At 36.5% G+C, this 22,956-nt stretch overlaps 1 protein-coding gene across 2 annotated transcripts in view; it reads right to left on the bottom strand.

Annotated features, from left to right (window-relative positions):
- Positions 1–22,956, bottom strand: part of OLA1 (Obg like ATPase 1) — a 171,196-nt gene that overhangs the window by 141,800 nt on the left and 6,440 nt on the right. For both annotated transcript variants that reach the window (XM_042949169.1, XM_042949168.1), the window contains 2 exons: positions 13,988–14,131; positions 10,188–10,315 (listed from right to left, as the gene is read on the bottom strand). Coding sequence is in view for 1 of the 2 variants with exons in the window: in XM_042949168.1 (XP_042805102.1) it covers positions 10,188–10,315; positions 13,988–14,131 (272 nt within the window). In the remaining variant the exon portion in view is untranslated. The remainder of the gene's footprint in view (positions 1–10,187; positions 10,316–13,987; positions 14,132–22,956) is intronic.

The raw sequence follows: 22,956 nt of genomic DNA on the forward strand, positions 1-22,956 counted from the left end.
TCATAAATAGCTACTTATAAAAATAACTGAATTACACTAAAAAGACTGCAAGTATTTTTGCAGGGAAGCCAAAACAGATTAATTCCAACTGAAATACAATTTTTGTGGCATTCTTTGTGTCGGTATTGAATGTTCATTCAAGCAACACAAGCATAGAGAATAAAAAAAAAGAAAGAGATCCTTCGAAGTCAACTATTTGTTTTGTTTAATAGCTTGAAGAGATAGGCCATAAAAGAGGCATGAAACCTTAGAAACATGTATGAACATTTTTTTGAGTTACGCTTAACTCAACATATGTCTAACATTCTAGAAATTCCAGCACAATAAACAGCACCTTATTTTCAGGCATAAAATGAGTGTTGGGTATTTTGGAAGCACAACTTTGCTACCTGAAATTATGAACTTCAAGCTCTTCCCAACTCCACTTCCATGTAAACCTGTATCAAAAGAGGACTGACAGGAGCACAGGAACAGCCTACCAAACCGTGCTCCCCTTCCCCCACATACAACCCATCACTCTCATTCACAGGGCTGCTAAAACTAGACCTGGTGTACATGTTTCTTCCTACCTGCAACAAAACATTGAAAATGAATATTATGTCTTAGATGTGTATATTCAACTACCTTGGCAGGGAAGAAGTAACTGAAAAGACAATAGGGCTTTCATAAAGTAGACTCGTTAACATTTGCCTAAATTAGTCAACAAATTTTTGCAATAGCTATTCTCTCTTAAAGTTTACTTTAAAGTCCTCTAGGGGCGGGTGGCTCAGTCAGTTAAGTGTCTGACTCTTGGTTTCAGCTCAGGTCATGATCTCATGGTTTGTGGAGTTTGAGCCCTGCATCAGACTCTGCACCTCTAGTGCAGAGCCTGCTTGGGATTCTCTCCCTCCCCCTCTTTCTCTGCCCCTACTCCACTTGTTCTCTCTCAAAATAAATAAATAAACTGAAAAAAAAAACCCTAAAAATAAAAATAAATAAACACAATTCTCTAAATGATTCATCTCACTTGTTAAAAAGTCACTTATTAAAAAAATCACTTAATGTGTCATCCAAATGTATTATGTTTTGGTTTCCTCAAGCTGGTAATTTATGTATTAAATTTATAAAAACCTTATTCTTATCTCACATTTAACCCTCCCCCCTCCATCTCATGTTTTCAGGGAAAATTAACTCTTCAAGTTAACTTTAATCTTATTTAAAACTCTATCTAAAAAGGTTTTGCTTTAGTCAGCATGTATTAATAACACTTTTCAAGTTAAGAGCTTTCTTTTACATTATGAAAGTACTATATCATAAACTTAACCCAAGCAGAATTTATATTCCATTTAAAAAACAAAAGTACATGTATTTTCCCCTATCAATAGAGCTGACAGAAGATTTTATATTCCACTATTTTTAACTCTTAATAGAAGTTTTTAAAGACCCCCTATCTTGTTTACTGAATACAGGTAAAGCAAATTGAGAAAGGTACATTCTAGGTGCTAGAGAGAGACAAGAAATCTACTGGCAGTGAATCCATCAAAACCCTTTACTGACTTTCTACTTAATAGAATCGTCAGACCCTATGTATTTTGTTCAGCAATACAAATGACTGGAAACAAAATATTCTACCTGGATAGGTACTTACAAAAGCATGCACATATTACAATGTAACCTGAGTCCCCCAATGCTACTCCATGGAGCTCTGGCACAGGCTTCAAGAGTAAAAGCTACCTTTACAATGGATTATTATTCAGCCATAAAAAAGAACAAAATCTTGCCTTTTGCAACAACACGGAGCTAAAGAGCATAATACTAAGTGAAATAAGTCAGTGAGAGAAAAAGAAATACCATATGATTTCACTCAGATGTGGAATTTAAGAAACAAATGAACAAAGGAAAGCAAAAGAGAAAAAGCAAGAAACAGACTCTTAACGATAAAGAACTGATGGCTACCAGAGGAAAGGTGCGGGGGATGGGTGAAATAAGTAAAGGAGATTAAGGATGACACTTGTGATGAGCACTGGGTGATGTATGGAATTGCTGAATCACTGTATTGTACATCTGAAACTAATATAACACTGTATGAAAACATACCGGAATTAAGAATTTACACACACACACACACACACACACACACACACACACACACACAGCTACCTTTAGTCCTCAGAAAATGAGGTACCTTTTCCATACACTGTCAAAGTTTTCACTCAAACATCTATTTCTTCCAGACATTTGACAACACAGAGTTACAGTTAATGATATGGGTCATGACAGAGTGGGAGAGGAAGGACTGATGCCATACAAAGTTGGTTTAATCACAGGGACTGACACCTTTCAGTTATGTGACTTGGGCAAATCATTTTACCTATCTAAGCTTTGGTTTTCTCATTTGAAAATGAGGATGACAATAACGAATACACATCTCACTGGGTTGCTTGATGATCAAGACTTCACAATTTAAAAAGCACTAAAGAAACAAAATGCTATAAAGATAGTCATTATTATTATAAGCTGGACCTAGTTGTTTGGTCAGATAGGTCTTTTGATAGGTCTAGGGTGTTTATATCAACCTACAATCCTGCTTCTCAAGTTGGGGACTGCATACTGCTGGAAGTACAGAGGAAAGTAAACCATGAGATGCCAAAACTTTTCCCTGAAGTCAAGTGTCTGGGGCTGCACTGTGTACCAAAGGCCCTCAAGTTCCTCATCCTTTGCTGTGAGAGCTCTTTGGTAGAAAAGTCTGACAAATACAGTATTCTTACCATTTTCATAACATTCTGTATTTCCAGGCACTTTTATGTTTTAGAGATAGGCAGTTCTACCTGTTAGTTCAAGACTTAAATTTTAAAATTTTAACAATTTTATTATGAATTTTTAAAAAGCAAGCTTTGAAAGAAAAAAGGGTAGTATTTCCCAAAACACCAAGAGTGAAAGAAACACTGTGTTGTTTAAAAACACTTAAAAGATCCATAAAAGAACAGAAGAATGAGATCAAAGAAAACTGAAAAAGTAAAGAACAAAAAATACTGAAAACCAATGCCCTCTGGAATAACTTCAGCCCCTCCTAGGTTCCAGAAACATGTCTGATGGATGGGCCCAGAGGATATGCTAATAACACCATTAGTTTTCATCCTTAAACATCTTTCCAAAATGAAAACACTGCACATTCCTATTCTTTCACTGATATAACATTCTCAAAAAGACAAAACTCAAGTGATGCAGAACAGATCAACAGCTATCATGTTTCATGGTGACAAGAGTGTGACTATAAAGGGATAGCCTAAGAGGATTTTTGAGGTGAAGTGTTCTGCACCCTGTGTGCCAGTGGTTACACAAATCTATACATATGCTGAAATTCAAAGACCTGTATGCCAAAACAAGTCAATTTTACGATATGGTAATTTAAAAACTAAAATACACACAAATCCTGAACTTTACAAATGAAATTTTTTTAAAAGGTTTTGCCCAGGGGCACCTGGGTGGCTCAGTCGGTTAAGCGTCCAACTCTTGATTTCAGCTGAGGTTATGATCTTCCGGTTTGTGAGTTTGAGCCCCACGTCAGGCTCTGCACTGTCAGTGCAGAGCATGCTTGGGATTCTCTCTCTCCCTGTCTCTCTGACCCTGCCCTGCTGGTTCTCTCTCTCTCTCAAAATAAATAAACTTAAAAAAACAAGTGTTGCCCAACAAACTTACTAACAAAGTTGCCAATAAGTAATATTTTGGAATTTTTAAGGAATTGTCTAGTTGAAAAGAATCTGTACTTATCAGATTGATGTATGAAAGAGACAGATAATTTCACTTTAATTGCACCAAAATCCAAGTTTCTTCTCCACAAATCCCCAGACTCATAAAATGTCAGGTTGACTTCTGATTTGTAAATCAATACAAATAGTGTACCAATCTGCTAATTATTATCTAGAAATATGACATCTTCAATGCTTATACTACTGATACAATCAGGTAAAAGAGTCTAATCAAAACTCCCCTAGAAGGAAAAGTGACATAAAAGATTGTGTGTGTGTGTTTTTTTAATTTCCACATCCTTTTCCTTTTTTTTTTCTTTTTCTTACTTTTATGAAGTAAAAAATTAACATTTAGTGAACTGTGCATAAAGTGTAAAATTTGGTATACAGTATGTATATACCTGTGATACCATCACAAGATTATGAACATATCCATCACCCCAAAAGTTTCTTCATGCCCCTTAGTAATCCCTCCCCCTTACCCCACCCCATCCCCTTGACCCCAGGCAACCACTGATTTGCCTTCTGATACATTAGTTTGTATTTTCTAAAATCTTATGTAAATGGAATCATATAGTTTATGCTCTTTTTTTGGACTGGCTTCTACTTAGCATAATTATTTTGAGATAAATCCATGTTACTATGTGCAGAAAAAAAAATTATTATATCTACCTCCTATACAAAATTAGTCTACGTTTGCTACAAACTGGCTTAACACACTAAAGGAGTATCTTCAATAACCTACCTAAGAAGTTTCACATAATGAACACATTATTAGATCATTCTTCAATTAATGTTCTTTTGCAAAAGTTTTCTAAGCATTTAAAATAGAGCAAGAAAAAAAAGTCACCCTGCAATAAAACTGATTCTGTTTTCAAATTAATTTTAATAAGAAAAGACTCATTGGTACTATTAAAAATACTTCCCACAAAACTTTGTTTATAACATTCACCAGAATAAAAAGATTAGCTTTAATAGTTCCCATTATACAAAGTCTGGCAATTTTTTTATTTTTATGTGTCCCATTAAGACTCACTCTCACTGGGTGCCTGGGTGGCTCAGTCGATTAAGTGTCCAACTTTGGCTCAGGTCAAGATCTCATGGCTCATGAGTTCAAGCCCCGCACCAGGCTCTGTGCTGACAGCTCAGATGGAAACTCTGTCTCCATCTCTCTCTGACCCTCCCTTTCTCATGCTTTCAAAAATAAATAAACAGAAAAAAAAAAAAAAAAAAAAAGACTTTCACTTCAGCAACCCTTGTTGCTGAAACATTAAATTCTTATTTATGTAGCTGAATCCATAGCTATGAGTTAGTATTCAGTCACTTTAAAAACACACTTTAAAAGGTAAGTCTATCTCCATATCTGCGTACATATGAACAAGATAATCTTTCATTATTTCTAGTATCTCTCATTACCTTATTAGAATACTTTACAAACAAGAAACCCCCTGAAAATAAAATTTTAAAGACAACTCTAATGATTAATGGAGAAGGGATCTGAAATACCTACACATTAGGCAACAAACCTCACAAGGAGAAAACACTATTTAAGAGGTAAGCAAATTTAGTAATGTGTATAGATCCTTTTACAAAAGAAGTATTCTAGGTTTTTCATGCCCAGACATCTATGGAAATCATTATGAGCATCTTGAAAATAATCTTTTTATGACAGAATGAAATTTCAAATTCTTGGTGTAACTCCATTTTGATTTCTTAAAACATTAAAAATATAACTCAACTGAGTAACTGCAAAGTAAGCCCCTGGAACAATTTAATCTGCATTCCTACCCCAACTCTCTATTTAAAACTATTCAGGGGAGCCTGGGTGGCTCAGTCCGTTAAGTGTCTGACTTCGACTCAGGTCATGATCTCAAAGATCCTGGGTTGGAACCTGCATTGGGCTCAGTGCTGACAGCTCAGGGTCTGGAGCCTGCTTCAGATTCTGTGTCTCCCTCTCTCTGTGCCCCTCACCCACTCACATTCTGTCTCTCTCTCTGTCTCAAAAATAAACATTAAAAAAAAAACTCTTCATATTCAAGCCATTAAACCTTAATATGGTGGACATGGTGATCCCCAATTACCTCCCTGGCTCTCTTCCATCCCTCCTATTCCTCACCATTCATCTTACCTACACTGACAGTTCTTTCTTTAGAGCCATTTACTCTAAATAATCAGTCTCTCCTTCTCCTCCTCCTTCCCCTAATATATTTGTTCCCACTCAGTCTTTACCTGTCAGCATAACCATCACTTCCTCAAGGCAACACTACACACTCACATGCACACTACTGTCTCTCCTCTTTGTGCACAGAGAATAGCATCTAGTGTTTATATGACCATTTGTTCAATGTCTGTCTCCTCCATGTATTGTAAGTTCTCTGAGGGTAAGAGTCTTACCTGTTCTTACCCACTATCACATCCTTCAGCATCTAGCACACTTGAAAGAGGTGTTCCATAAATAATGTGTCAAATGAGGGGCACGTGGGTGGCTCAGGTGGTTAAGCATCTGACTCTTGATCTCAGCTCAATGATGATCTCAGCGTTCGTGAGTTCCAGCCTCACATCAGGCTCTGCACTAATAGTGCAGAACCTGCTTGGAATTCTCTCTCTTCTCTCTGTCCCTCCCCAGCTTGTGCTCGCTCTCTCTCTCTCTCAAAATAAAATAAACAACATAAAAAAATTTTAATATGTCAAATTAATAAGATAGAGTGAGCTAATGATTTAAAGCCAAAGAAAACCTGTCAAAGTATTTATATTTAAAACAAGAATACATTTTTGAGGCAATGTAGGTATTTACAAATGCCTAATAACCAAGGGAAGTAAACAAGGTGAGAGAAAGTTTAATTTTTTAAAATTAAATTAATGGAGAGAAGCATAGCATTAATAAATTAATAAATAAACCAAAATTTCCCACTCATAATTTTTTCTCTCTCCTAACTTTCACATGTTCTAATGGAAAGCTTAAAAGTGCCCTAGACACTAATAGATATCATCACGATGCTGTCCCTTTCCTTAGTAGTTTTTTTTTTTTTTTTTTTTTTTCTTTTTCTTAATGTTTTTTATTTATTTTTGAGACAGAGAGAGACAGAGCATGAGCGGGGAAGGGGCAGAGAGAGAGGGAGACACAGAATCCGAAACAGGCTCCAGGCTCTGAGCCGTCAGCACAGAGCCCGATGTGGGGGTCGAACTCACAGACTGTGAGATCATGACCTGAGCCGAAGTCGGACGCTCAACCGACTGAGCCACCCAGGCGCCCCTTAGTAGTTTTTTTTAAAACCATCTCCACACCCAATGTGGGACTCAAACTCATGACCCTGAGATCAAAAGTCGCATGCTGTGCCAACGGAGCCAGCCAGATGTCCCATCCCCTTCCTTGGTAGCTTTAATTCAACTATCTAAAACAAAAACAGAAAAACTAAAAAATATAAACACAGAAAACTGATTTTTTTCACCAAAATAAGAAATGATGAACTTAAGAATTCAAACAAGTTTCAAACATGGTAATAAGCAAATAAGTAAGTAATTCCCCAGTGAGGTATAAAAAAAAAAAAAAAAAGTACAAATCCAACAATGTGATTACACACTTATTAATATAATGATTCAGTGTTTATTTCCACTACCAGACTAGAAGCTTCATAAAATCAGAGAATGTTAGATTCTGCCACCCACTATCTATTTCCAGCACCCAGAACACAAAGCATTTACTATTTAATAAATAAACAAGTCAACTGCATTTCTGGTGACTTTAAGATATTTGAAGAAAATAATCTTTAAATAATGAGTAATATGAAAGATAAAATCTTTTTTCACACTCATTCCATAATCTGATTGTTAAAGACAAAAATATATTATAATTTAGAATTAAAGAATTCCCAATTTTCACAGCTTCAAGGTAATCATTGTATCTATTTAATCTCTACAAGTCTTTTTTATTGATTGTAATTCCATGAAGATGTTTTGAAAATTCTGGTTATACAACTATCATCCTAGGTTCTATGCACTATACAATAATATATACCGTATATCATCAATTTTAAGATGCATATTTTTACAAGTTAATACCTCTGAAATCAATTACTATAAGAAACCAGGGTATCTAGTTTAAACAGACTTTTTTTTTCTTTATAATAGTTTTAGCCTGAATGAAATGCAATAAAGTATATATGCTCCTAACCAAATTCATTTTCCCTAAGGGTTAGAAAAACAGATGAATGTTATACAACAGATAACAAACCAAAGACTTGATTACATTTACTGATGGTTTTAGGCCATTATCAGGATCTTACCATCACCCTGAACTGCTCCACTTCAGAAAATTTTAAGTCAAATATCCCTTTCCTTTTTTTTTAATGTTTATTTATTTTTAAGAGAGAGATGCAGAGCATGGGTGGGGGAAGGGCAGAGAGAGAAAGAGAGGCATAGAATCCAAAGTAGGCTCCAGGCTGTCAGCAGAACCCAACACGAGGCTCGAACTCACAAACCGCAAGATCATGAGCTGAGCTGAAGTCAAATACTTAACCGACTGAGCCACCCATGTGTCCCCAAATATCCCTTTCTAAGCACACACCCCATTATACCCAACATATCTGTTCTTGAACCTCCTCAGGTAATCAGATCCATGACCCTTCCATTTTTCAGTCCTCTCCTATGTTCCCTGCTACCTCATGTCAAGCTCTATTCCATCCATCAGTCCAATCCCTCTCACACCCAAAACTTCAGTTCTCTTACCCCCATCTTCCTGTCACACCTGCCCTATCAATCCTACTTTCTTAAAGATATCTTCTATCTGTATGTCCTAGGCTCAAAAATGCAAAGAAACTGTCCCAAACTGACCTCATCAACTCTCTCCCAAGACTTCTTGGTCCTTCTACATTTAACATTTCAGTGAATGGCATCAAGATTCATTCAACTGGCCCAGTCCAAAAACCTAGGAGTCACACTTGATTCCAAATCTCTTTGAAACTCTCACATCGGGGCGCCTGGGTGGCGCAGTCGGTTGAGCGTCCGACTTCAGCCAGGTCACGATCTCGCGGTCCGTGAGTTCAAGCCCCGTGTCAGGCTCTGGGCTGATGGCTCGGAGCCTGGAGCCTGTTTCCGATTCTGTGTCTCCCTCTCTCTCTACCCCTCCCCCGATCATGCTCTGTCTCTCTCTGTCCCAAAAATAAATAAAAAACGTTGAAAAAAAAAAAAAAAAAAAAAAGAAACTCTCACATCAGTCACCAGAACCAGTAAAAAGTCAAAGTGTCGGGAAAACAAAGGCTCTTGTCAATGTAAGGCTTTAAGCAACACTACTCTACATTATTGAATTCCACCCTCCCACCCAAGCAACCCCAACCATAACCCTAGTCTTCACCTGCACCTCAAACCCTTCCAGAAGGTGTCTATATACCTCCACCCAATTAAATCAGTGCTTCTCAAACTATCTGAGGTGGACTTTTGTAAAATACAATAAAAATGAACTACTAGGCAAATGAATTTTTTAAAAAACCTACAAAAATACTAGACAATTAATACTAATTAGTGTAAATACTAATACAATTTATTTTAGTATTTAGTATTACTATTCTATTATTTTATAAATTAGTATTAGTACTTTATAATACTAATTAGCATAAATGCTAATACAACTTATTAGATTCAAATGACAAATTTCTCAGTCAAATGGCTATCAAATTTTCTAAATGCTCATTTATAATTGCTATAGTTATCTAGTCTTGGACCAGAAACAAACAAAAGCACTAAATCAGACCACAACTGGCCTGTACCTCTAACCTGAGTTTCCTTCATTTGCACGGATTTGTTCATTACAACACCATATTATAATGGTGCAGTGCACCATTATAATATCCTGCAGTGCAGTCTTGACGTGAACCTTAACCGAAGCCCAACCTAAACCTTCTATCAGAGAATTACTATATTCTTGGCTCACTTTTGTAGTCAAAAGAACATTAACACCTAGTTCTAACAGGTTGTTCCCTTTGCTGTATATCCCCCCCCCCCCCCATTAAGGAATAGCTGGTCTATAGTTTCTCCTTAACCCTGTGATCTCTAATAAATAACCTCTGAAATAATGGAATCCTCTCCTGTATCAATCCTGCCCTCTCAACACATAGAAAACCAAGAATGCAGAAAAGTTCCACAAGTTAAGAAAATGTCAAAATGCTTTATAATCAACAAAATTACTTCCACATAGAAACACTTCCCAGTGGATCTAATCCAGAATAAGGGATGAAATTCAACTGAAGTATCAATACAGCATATACTTGCTTTGGAATACGCCTTCTTATATGGAAATGACAGTAAATAACACTAAAGTCACAATTAGCAGACCAATCCATGATTCATCTTGTGAAGCTAGGCAAATCTTCTATTAGTAAGTCATTCCTAATTTCATTTGAGCAATAATGGAAATACAACTGATTATTAATGAAATGAATGAATTAAATAAACAACTGTACTTACGTGTTAGATGAAAGATTCCATCACAGGCACTGATATGAGATAAAAAGGCATTTCCCAGGCCTTGCCCATTGTGAGCTCCTTTCACAAGTCCAGCAATATCCACCACATTTAGAAAGGCAGGAATTTTGCTAAAAAACAAAAGATGGTTTTATTATAAAACAATACTAAGAAATTGTTTTCGTGAGATCAAGCCCCACGTCCAGCTCCACTCTGTCAGTGTGGAATCGAACCTGTTTGGGGCTCTCTCTCTTCCCCTCTGTCTCTCTCTGTCCCTCATCTGCTCACTCGCTCTCTATCTCAAAATAAATAAACTTTTAAAACAAAAAACAAAAAACTCAGGGTTCCTGGGTGGTTCAGTCAGTTAAGCATCCGACTTCAGCTAAGGTAATGATCTCACAGTTTGTGAGTTCGAGCTCTGCTATCAGTGCGGACAGAGCCTGCTTCAGGTTCTCTCGCCCTCTCTCTCTCTCTGCCCGCCCTTCCCTCACTCGTGCACATTCATATGTGCACATGCTCTCTTTCTCTCTCAAAATTAAGTAAACATTAAAAAAACCCTCATACCATTAATTTTACTATACTGTTCTGTTGGCCCATGCGTAAAGACACAAAAGCAGTGGAGAACAGTTAAAGAGTACACTGAAACAAGGGAAGGTAATCGCCACAGAATGAGCCAACATAACTTGTGACTGGCACTGGACTAACTGCTTTACATGAATCACTCAAAGTTCAAAACAACTCCACTAGGTAAGTGCTACTTATTAAACCTACTTTAAAGATGAGGAAATTGGGCCTGAGAGGAGTTAAGAAACCTATTTACATATAGGGGATCACTCAGCTAGTGGTAACAAAAATAGGATTCAAACACAGGATATCTGGATTTGCATTTAATCATCATGTAGGCTGGGGCGCCCCAGTCAGTGAAGCAACCAGCTCTTAATCTCGGCTACGGTCATGATTTCATTCATGGGATCAAGCCCTGTGTCAGGCTCTGTGCTGGCAACAGGGAGACTGCTTAAGATTCTCTTCTCCCTCTCTCTCTGCCCCTCCCCCCTCCTCAAAATAAATAACTTAAAAAAAATCATCACATAGGTTATATAAATAAAAAATGTATGTAATGATGTGAACCAGTTATCAGCACAGTAATAACCTGGTTGTTAACAACAGCAACACAAATAGAGGTATATACGAAATAACTTTTGCTTTGCTCAAAATAAGGTACAATTAAAACAAGTTAGAAACCAAGTTATGAAAACCAGTCAGTCAGTCATGTAAATACGGAGATTAAGTTGACCCTTGAGCAAAACAGGGGCGAGGGGTGCCAACCCCGTGCAAATATCCACATATAACTTTATTTTTTAATTTTTTTAATGTTTACTTGTTTTTGATAGAGAAAGACAGAGTGCGATCGGGGGAGGGGCAGACAGAGAGGGAGACACAGAATCTGAAGCAGGCTCCAGGCTCTGAACCATCAGCACAGAGCCCGACACGGGGCTCGAACTCACAAACCATGAGAAAACCTGAGCCCAAGTCAGCAGCCTAACCGACTAAGCCACCCAGGCACACACCCCCCATTCAATCTTTTTATTTCCATTAAGGCATTTAATCAATGTTCACTGACAAAAGAAAAAGGAAATTTTGAGAAGTTAATTCCCTCACTGCCTAAAATTTCAACAAATTTGAAGTCTAAGAGCTTTATTGCTATTGTTTTTCTCTTCAGGTCTCTGAAGAATTTCAGCAATGTCACATGACCACACAGTCTAGCAGTGACAAGGGCCAACATCTAAAGAGTCAGAATGGGGAGAAAAGGCAGCACAATAGCAACCGGGGCCTGTACAAGGCATCTTGGCAGGAGAGCAATCTAGCAGTAGCCAGGGACCAAATCAGCAGCTCCAAATCAGTCAACAAGCCAGAGGGGTCAAAAGACTGGCTACATACAAAGGAATTGAACAAATAGGCACATCACTGGGACAACTGGAGAAATCTAAACGGAATCTATGAATCAGATGGTAATACTGTATCAATGTTAATGCCCTGATTGGTGATTTACTGTGGGAATGTAAGAGAATGGTCTGTATTTAGTAAATACAAATGGAAGAATGGAAGTGCAATGTGGCATCATGTCTGCAACTCACTCTCAAAGGTTCAAAGAAACTTGGGAGAAGGGCACATAAGCATTCTATGAGTAATTTTGCCTCTTTTGTATAATTTGCAATCTTTTAAAAATAAAAAGGTTTTAAAGAGAAAACAGGGGCTCTTGGGTGGTTCAGTTGGTTAAACATCCAACTCTTGGTTTCGGCTCAGGTCATACTTCACAGTTCATGAGTTCAAGCCCCATATTGGGCTCTCTCTCGCTCTCCCACCCCCCCACCCCCTCACACAGGCACAAGAGTTCTCTCTCTCTCAAAATAAATAAACAAACCTAAAACACACACACACACACACACACATTTAAAAAGAAAACAGAAGTCACTTTGAGGAGCCAATTTCAGGAATGTAATTTGAACTATGCCCAATGACTGTGACATTGTAACCAACTGAGTAACACATGAATGAATACATGAGTGAATAAATGCAGACAAGAAAGCTCTTCCTTACAGAAGAATGCCAATAAATGATAAACAAATGGATAGAATTATAAAATCATATGGCAATCATCATTATAATTCTTAATTCATAAAAAAAAATGGATACTCAAACAAATGGATGAAAGTAGAAAAACTAAATAAATGGGGTATATATTTTGTGATTAGTACTCATAAGAATTGCTTATAGACTAGATCTAGAGATGATGAAAGAGGTATCAAAGATAAATCTTGGACTTTGACTTAAGCAACTGGGAAAATAATAGTGCTATTTACTGAAATATGAAAGTCTTAAAGAACAAACTTGGCACAGGCAGGATGAAAATCAAGAGGTCCATTTTGGACATGTCAAGTCTGAGGCGCTTATTTAGTCATGCAGGTGCCAGTATCAAGAAGGCAAATTCAGGAATAGAGACAGAAACTTAGGATTTATCACCACATCTAAAATAGTGAGAAACTAAATTGTTACAAAAACCTCAAATGATACAGAATATGAAAAAGTAAAAAGCGCCTAAAAATTCCACTACCCAAAGATAACCATCAAACAGCTTCATATATTTTCCTATGAATATACATGCACACATATAATTTTACATGAATGGAATTTTTTTTAATTTTTTTTTTTAGTGTTTGTTTATTTTTGAGACAGAGGGAGACAGAGCATGAATGGGAGAGGGTCAGAGAGAGAGGGAGACACAGAATCCGAAGCAGGCTCCAGGCTCTGAGCTGTCAGCACAGAGCCCGACGCGGGGCTCAAACTCACGGACCGTGAGATCATGACCTGAGCCGAAGTCGGACGCTTAACCGACTGAGCCACCCAGGCGCCCCACATGAATGGAATATTATACAGGCTGCTTACTCCCTCTACTTCATACTCCTCAGAAAAAAAGTAACTGCAATGTTAACTGCCAGATGTATCCTTCCTCACCTTTCTCTATGCCCTACATTATTTTTATAATCACCCATAATACAACCATAAATTCTGGAGAAAAAAAACTTCTAAATGATTTTATTTATTTACTTACTTACTTATTTATTTTAAAGTAAACTATACACCACACTTGTGGCTCGAACTCACAACCCGGAGATGAGGAGATGCATGTTCCAGCAACCAAGCCAGCCAGGCGCCCCGTATATGGTTTTAAATACATCATTTACACACATTTACTGCATCTATATAGGGCCACCAAATAAATAATAGCATAAAGATTTTCTTACCTTGCTGGTTTGTGGTACTGGCAAAGAAAGTCAAACCTTTCATCTGGCACAGGTACTCTGCTCTCATTAGGATCAATAGTGCAGAATGGGAAGTTTTCTGCTGAAGCCTGACTATTGGTTAATACATTGAAGAAGGTGGATTTCCTAAAAGAAACAAAAACAATTTCAATCAATTCTTGGGCTAACACTGAGAAAAATTTATCTCATTCTCATTTCAGTGCTCAATAAGATCCATGATAATTATAAAACCAATCAGGAAAAGGAAGGTGGAGAATAAGAGAAATGAATGAAATTTGCTTATAAATGAATTTTTTTACTAACAGAAAAGAATGAAATCTACAACAGTAAAACTCATGATTTATAGATGATGTTCCTATCTCAGTCTATCTGAAACTTGAAAAGCATTTTCCCAAAGAATCTTTGTTATAAGTGATAGCTAGTTTCACATATTATAAAAACTATTTTATTCCTAAAGTATTTGGTAGTACCAGTATCACTTTGCCTGTATCTAATATAATCTTCTCTAGCATAAAGAGAGGTGTGCATCTAGCTAGGTCACTTCCCAAGCATTCTGAATTGGGAAACAGATGCTAATTGTCTAATAGGAAATGGGAAGCTGGAGCTCCTAATTGTTAGTCATAAAGATTACTGTCAAGTCTAGAGTTATGAATTGTGAATTATGAAAAACCAAAATGTGAATTTTTTCAAGGTACAACAAATCAAGAAAAAACCCATTCATTTAATAAATAAACTGTTGCTAATGCTCTAATTATCAGATTCTTATCAGGTAATGCATGCTCAGAGAATGTCAACTCCTATTAACATCAACTACATTTCTAAAATATGATAATCATAGAGTCAAAAATCATAGAGTAAAATTGATCTAGTCTGTACTATTTTCCAATTCCATCACTAATATGGATAGCAGAGAATTCACTACAGTAAATTTTCTTGCTCCAGAAATTTCCAGGACTATAGCATTCAGATAAGGATTTAAAATGAAAATTACCATTATACATAATTTTTTTTTTAACTGGAAGAATTGAGGAAATAGTTACAGATTATGTCGTTATTGTCAAGCTGGTACTTTCCTTCAAAGGAGACCTGGAGGACCCGAAGAACATGACCAGTTTTCTGAGATATTTCAGAAATATCTCAGTATATTTCTCCCAACAGGGAAAACTATAAAATGTGCTGAACTAAATGGTGACATAAACTGATCCACTCCCTTTAGCTTATTCCTCTCCCCACAAAAAAATAAACTGGTTGCCAGAATCACCCATCAGTCCTATTTATCTAAAATTTAACTAGAACATTTTATTCCTACAATGAAAATATTATAAAATAATGTTACAGTAGAAACACTTAAAGTAAAATGTAAATATATTAATTAATACAAACACTTACAGAACACTTGCGCCTTTTGTGGGGGGCACAATTGTATTTTTTTATATTATAGTTTAAAAATTATAGTATTACCACAGTCATCGTAATTACAATATAAAAAGGCCAGAGGATTTATGGAGTTATTTTCAAATTTATGGCTATCATTAAGATAGTATTTTGAGGACACCTGGATGGCTCAATCAGTTAAGTGTCCAGCTTTGACTCAGGTCCCGATCTCACAGTTAATGAGTTCAATCCCCACATGTGATTCTCTCTCTCCCCTTCCCCTACTCGTGCATACTCACTCTCTCAAAATAAATAAACTTAAAAAACAAAAAGATAGTATTTTTGACTGCCCACCTTAACAAAAATGTTTTATACTTAGACAAAAAAATTATCCCTTAAAACATACAGAAAAACATAGCAAAAGAAAGTCCCATTATCTCTTAGGCTGAAAAAATTCTTATATACAGTCAAACTAAACTTGGAAGACAAATCCCCATTTACACAAAATGTCTCAACTCAGCCATCAATTTTAAATTTCATAAAAGGTCATTTGTACCTTCTAAGAGTTTTATAAATACAAAAAAGTAAAAATAAGGAACTAGAAAAAGGAAATTTTTCTAAGGATTATTACTAGAGGCTTCAGTGACAAGTTAAGACATTTTGATCCATTCAAATCTATTAAAAGAAAGCCTTGTAAAAGCAAAGAATTTAAAAGCTTTGCCCTCATCTAGCATGTTAAAGCCCATAAGTCTTTTGTGAAATGAGGATTTTACACACACACACACACACACACACACACACACACACACACACACACATTTAGATCCCTTAAGGTTATTATTAAAGCTTCAAAATAGAAGAAAGATTCAAAATTGTTAAGACTCTCTCTTATAAAAGAACGGGCTTACATAAATATTATTTCAGCAATGACAGCATTAAAAAGAAAAAAAAGAGTCTAGACTTAATGAGTGCCCCCTCCATTTAGGACTTAAATATTTGTGAAATTACATATATTACTGTAATAAAGTAAATCTGACTGAAAAGTTGTTTTATCTAAAATCTTATGCAAAATTACAATATGTATTAGGAAGTCAGGATGCCAATGCAAATTCCCACAGCATTCTGAATTAACCATTTATAAAACACACGTCCAAAACATGGAAGAAAGTAGAATGTTCTTTCACTAAACTGTCAAAAAGTATCTATCTGATAAGTAACAGAAATAAACACAGCTGACAGAAATGGATACCAATACCTGTATACATGAGTTAGTATAACCACATGTATTTTCTAACTCTATGAGGTGACAGGGTCTACAAGCAGTAACACCTCAGCAGCGAAAATCATACACAGAGCCAGATCTTAGTTTCTAAATACCATTCTCCAATTACAGAACCAGGGCTTCCTGGAGACAAGGCTGGGACAGGAAAAATATAATAATAGCCTGAAACATCTTACAGTGTCAGAGAGGAAATGGTTAAAAAAGAAAACAAAAACAAAAACAAAAAAAGATGCGGGTATGTCAAAAGGACACAGGAGGCAACCTGAAAAAATTCCCAATGGTCAAAGCCAGAAAAATTTGAGTAACAAAATAAATACTGAGGACACTGGATTACAACTCAAAGAATAAAACGAATTTCAGTGAGTCCAAACAGAACTACGTAAACAATCAAATAAATAACTAAATATGGGGAAAAAGATAAATCTTCCTTACGGATTTCAAATAATAACATAAAAGGAATAGAGGAAGTAGAAAATCACCATTGGAACACCATACTAAAATAACTGGGGCAGGCAAAATCCACTGAAGAATAATAAAATTTAGTCAGGGAAACTGTAAAGAGAAACAGGATATTTGAATAGCCTCAAAATATCCTTCCCCTATCATATTAATAATACTGTGGGTGGTTTTAACAAATGTCCATAAATTTTTTGATACTCCTTCCTTCTGGAGGTGGAGCTTCATTCCCTTCTTCTTGAGTGTGGGTTGGACTTAGTGACTTGCTTCTACTTCATGGAGTATAGAAAGGAAAAAAGGATACTTCTACAGTGAAGAAATCTGGCAGATACCACCTTACCCAGTGATCAAGGTTAATATCACCAGTAATAAGTTGTGTCGATATCATATACCCCTCAATATGATGCCATGAGAAAGATACTTCACCTCCATGGTATTATTCCCAAAAGTCCATAGCATGATTTCTGTTATCAAAATATATTACAAAGTTACAGTAAAGCTACAATAGTAAAAACAATGTGGAACTAACGTAAAGATAGACACAGAGACCAGTGGAGTAGTATGTAGAGAGCCCAGAAATAAACCCTTACATATATGGTCGAATGATCATCAACAAGGCTGCCAAGACCACAAAATGGGGTAGAAACTGTCTCTTCAACAAATGATGTTGAGAAAACTGGACAGCCACACGCAAAAGAATGAAGGTGGAGCCTTACCTTATACCATATACAAAAATTAACTCAAAATGAATTAAGGACCTAAATGTAGGACCTAAAGCTATAATACTCCTAGAAGAAAACATAAGGGAAAGACCTCATGACATTGGACTTGGCAATGACATCTTAGATATGATACCAAAAGCACAGGAAACAAAAATTAAAATAGAAAAATGAGATTCCATCAAATTTTACAACTTCTGCACATCAAAGGAAATAATCAAGGGAGTGAGGACAACCTATATAATGGGAACAAATAATGGCAAATCATATGTCTGATAAGGGGTTAATATCCAGAATATTAGAATAAAGAACTCCTATAAGTCAACAACAACAAAAGTAACCTTAAAAAGTTACATACATGGACAAAGGACTTGAATAAACATTTCTCTAAAGAAGATAAACAAATGGCCAATAAGCATATTAAAAGATGCTTAACATCCCTAATCATCAGAAAAATGTAAATCAAAACCACAATAAGATATTATCTCACACTCATTAGGACGGTTATCATCAAAAAACAGAAAATAACAAGTGCTGGGCCAGATGTAGAGAAATAGGAACTCTAGTACACTATTGATAGAATATAAAGTTTTGCAGCCACTATGAAAAACAGTAAGAATGTTCCTCAAAACACTAAAAGTAGAATTATCACATGATCCAATAACTCAACTTCAGGGTATTCATACAAAATTCAAAGCAGGATCTTGAAGAGATATTTCTACTTCCATATTCATTGCAGTATTATTCACAATAGCCAAGAGGTAGAAGCAACCCAAATGTCTATCAACAGATGCATGGATAAAGAAAATGTGGTATGTACATACAACAGAATACTATTTGGCCTTCAAAAGATAAATTCTGTCCCATGCTAAAACACAGATAAACTTTGAGGACACTGTGCTCATGCTCAGTGCTGAGTGAAATAAGCCAGTCACAAAAGGGCAAATACTGTATGACTCCACCTATGAGATAGCTACAGGAGTCAAAATCATGTAAACAGAAAGGAGAATGGTGGTTGACAAGGGCTAGGGAGGGGGGGAAATGGGAAGTTGTTGTTCAGTAGGTAGGGAGTTCTAGATCTGCAAGGTGAAAGAGATCTAGAGATCTGTTACCTAATAATGTGAAAACAGCCCCACTGAACTGTACACTTAAGAAAGTTTAAAGAGTAACTTTTATATTGTGTTTCTTACCATGTATTTTTTTAAGTTCACACCATGAAAAAACATCAAACTTGAAATGAGAGACATACAAAATACCTACATCCATTCATTTCAAAAATAAATAAAAATTTCCATGACCTTTAAAAGATCTGTACTAGAAAAAAAGGACATTGGTGGGAAACCTGGTGAAATCCAAATAAAATCTACAGTTAATAGTAAATAAATAAATGAGCAAAAAAAAAAAAAGAAAATCTATCTGAAATTACATGGCAACACAACAACAGAGACCAAAGTTCTGAAAAAAAAAACTGAAAATTAAGATTTAAAAGAAAGCCATCTATCAAGTACTGTTAAGGGATGTAATTACTGCCGAAATAACAGTCAAGAGTGAAAAGGAGAGCAGACTTGTCATCCAAAAGATTATTCAAAACACATTAAAAAGAGAAAACAAATGGGGCTGGGTGGCTCAGTTGGTTAAGCGTCGGACTTCGGCTCAGGTCATGATTTCACAGTCTGTGGGTTCAAGCCCCATGTCGGGCTCTGTGGTGTCAGCTCAGAGACTGGAGCCTGCTTCAGATTCTGTGTCTCCCTCTCTCTCTGCCCCTCGCCCGCTCATGCTCTCTCTCTCAAACATAAGTAAACATTAAAAAAAAATGTTTTTAATAAATAAAAAGAGAAAACAAGGGGCACTGTGGTGGCTCAGTTGGTTAAGCATCCAACTTCAGCTCAGGTCATGATGTCATGGTTCGTGGGTTCAAGCCCCGTGCCAGGTTCTGTGCTGACAGCTCAGAGCCTGGAGCCTGCTTTGGATTTTGTGTGTGTGTCTCTCTCTCTGCCCCTCCCCTGCTTGCATTCTGTCTCTCTCTTAAAAATAAATAAACATTTTTAAAAAATTAAAAAAGAAAAAGAGAGAGAAAGCAAATAATTCCCAAATCACATATTTCCACAAAAGAGCAGGCACACTAGAATGCTGACAAGCATACAATAAGATTTAAGTTCATTTCAAATGGTATTGGGTAGTTTGCTTTCCCTTCTACTACGAAACTACCCTGCTGCCATAAAGAGCTATAAAACTACACAAAACATATAAAGTAACAGTTTTCCGAGAGAGGACAGTATGTAGCACAGACTGTGTTCCCTGAGAGCACAACAAATGAACTAAGCTCTACAACTGGCCCCACTCACAGCCTAAAAGTGATTTCAAAGTCACAGCACAGGGAGGGAAAACCAACAGGACCTGGTAGTCATGCCAAGTTGAAGAGAATGAGATGAGAGTATGAGGAGGCCAAACCAGCTAGGATTTATAGGGCAGTGTAATAGAAAGGAAGGAGCTGCAGAGAGAGGGGGCTCTGGAGATCAACAGAAGGTATCCTCAAGACTGTGGCTATGTAATGCTTTATATATGAATAAATCAGTCTCCAAAAGGCTGGGGGTTGCGGGGGGGGGGGGGGGGGGGGGGGACTCAAAACCAACAGAGTGAACAATTCTCAGGCTCACACAGAGCATGGAATAGTTCACAGTCCTACCAGCCCCAGTAGAGAGATCATGTAATATAAGGGAACCTGGGTAGAGTCCTCAAGAGTCACATCCTAGTACGAGAGCCAAAGGAGGACAAGAACAAAAACTATTATGAATTCATAAGAAAACATAATAGGAAACCTCAAAACAATCAAAATGACACACAAATAACTAAATGCCAGAACAAAGTCCAACACGCTTTAAACAAATACTATAAATTCAGTACTCCACATAAAATCCAGTGTCTGGAATAAAAATTACAAGGTATGTAAAGAAGCCAGTAAATACAGACCAAAATCAGGATAAAAGCCAATAAATACAAACAAATCAAGTAATGATAGAGATGATAGAATTGGCAGAGAATGACCCTACTAAATATTATAAATCTTTTTAGAATTTTTTGAAGGATACAAAGGGGAATATGAAGACAATGAAGAGTGAAATGAAAGCTATGAAAACTCTGCACACAGAACTATTGTATGAAAAATACAACATCTGAAATAAAATAAAACTGAAAAACACGCTGAAAGTGATTAGCAACAGATGAGACACTAAAAAAAGGTCAATGAACATGAAGACAGGGCAACGGAAACTATCAAATGAAGCACAGAGGGAAAGATTGGAGAAAAAAAATAATCAGAGCTTCAGTGGAGTATTATTATCTAGAGGATTAACACACTTATAAGAGTCCCAAGAGGAGGGGCAGAGAGTGGCTGGAGCATTTGAAGAAATATTGGCCAAATATTTTACAAACTTAATGAAAATCATAAACTCACAAACCTAAAAATCTCAACAAACTCCAGGCAAAGGAGGCATAAGTAAAACCACACCAAAGCACATGAAAATCAAACTGCTGAAAACCAGTATCAAAGAGAAAATTTTAAAGGCAACTAAAGGAAGAAGCAAAACCTTATGTACGGAGAAACTAAGATTAAGAATAACAGTTTTCTCATTGGAAAGCTAGAAAAAAGGAGAAGATAACTTCAAAGTGCTAAAAGAAAAACTGTCCCTAGAATTCTCCCCAGTGAAAATCTTTAAAAAATGAATGTGTAATAACCACCTGAAAAGATGCTCAACATTATTAGGCATGTAGGAAATGCAATTCAAAACCACTTTACACCTTGGCCATAATAAAAAAACAGTAAGTACTGCTGTGAATGTGGAGAAATTGCACATGCACTGCTAGTAGGAATGTAAAACGGCACAGTCACTTTGGAAAACAGTTATGCAGTTCCTCAAATAGCTAAACACAGGTCACCGTACAATGCAGAAATTCCACTTCTAAGTATACAAAAAAGATGAAATCATCTGTCTACACCAAAATTTGTGTATCCCAATGCTGGCGCAGAGAAAGTACCAACAGCCTGGAAAATACTGTGGTAAAAGAAAGTAGAAAATACTCAAAAAATAGAGAATAAAAGGAATGTGAATGAACAGGAAGGCTCCTGATGGCCAAATATGGGCAATCTGAACAACAAAATAAGTAAAATAGTAACAGATTATAAGCAACAGAATAAACTAAGAATCCAATCCTGATAAAAACAAATTATAATCAAACACATGAAAAATGGGGAGCTCTTCCTTACAACAGAATTCTAGCCAATAGAATTTCCATTAGTCCTTCTATAAATTGTTCCCACTATAAACATCAGTAGTGAAAAATCAACATCATATGCTTCATGATATGATGTACTAAGAAGTACATGTCACTTCTGTACCCAAAACTGCATAACCCAAGTTAATCAAAAGAAAACATTCAGCATACCCATCTCACGCAGTGGTAGCAACCAGAAGAGCTACCACATGGTACAGTAAAGAAGTCTGGAATACCAAAATGTAGTTTCTCAAACAAAGGCAATACAATAGAGCAAAGATAAGCTTTTCAACAAACCTGGGGCTGGAACAACTGAACATCCACATGCAAAAAACGAAAACAAAAACAAAAAATCTGGATACAGACCTTACACCTTTCACAAAAATTAATTCAAAATAGATCACAGACCTAAACATAAAACACAAAACAACAAAACTTCCTAAAGAAGAAAACCTAGATGACTCTGGGTATGGTAATGACTTTTCAGATATATCAAAGATAAGACCCATAAAATAAAATAGTAATAATAGAAAAGCTCGACCTCATTGAAATTAAAAACTTCTGTTCTGTGAAAGGCATGTCAAGAAAATGAGAAGACAAGCCACAGACTGGAAGAAGGTATTTGCAAAAGACACATCGGATAAAGAACTGTTATCCAAAATATACAAAGGACTCTTAAAAATCCACAATAAGAAAACAAACGGGGCGCCTGTGTGGCTCAGTCAGTTGAGTATCCAACTTCGGCTCAGGTCATGATCTTACAGTTTGTGGGTTCGAGCCCCGCATCAGGCTCCATGCTGACAGCTTGCTCAGAGCCTGCACCCTGCTTCAGATTCTGTGTCTCCTCT

The sequence above is a fragment of the Panthera leo genome, chromosome C1 (assembly GCF_018350215.1).
Source record: "Panthera leo isolate Ple1 chromosome C1, P.leo_Ple1_pat1.1, whole genome shotgun sequence".
Taxonomy (NCBI): Eukaryota; Metazoa; Chordata; class Mammalia; order Carnivora; family Felidae; genus Panthera; species Panthera leo.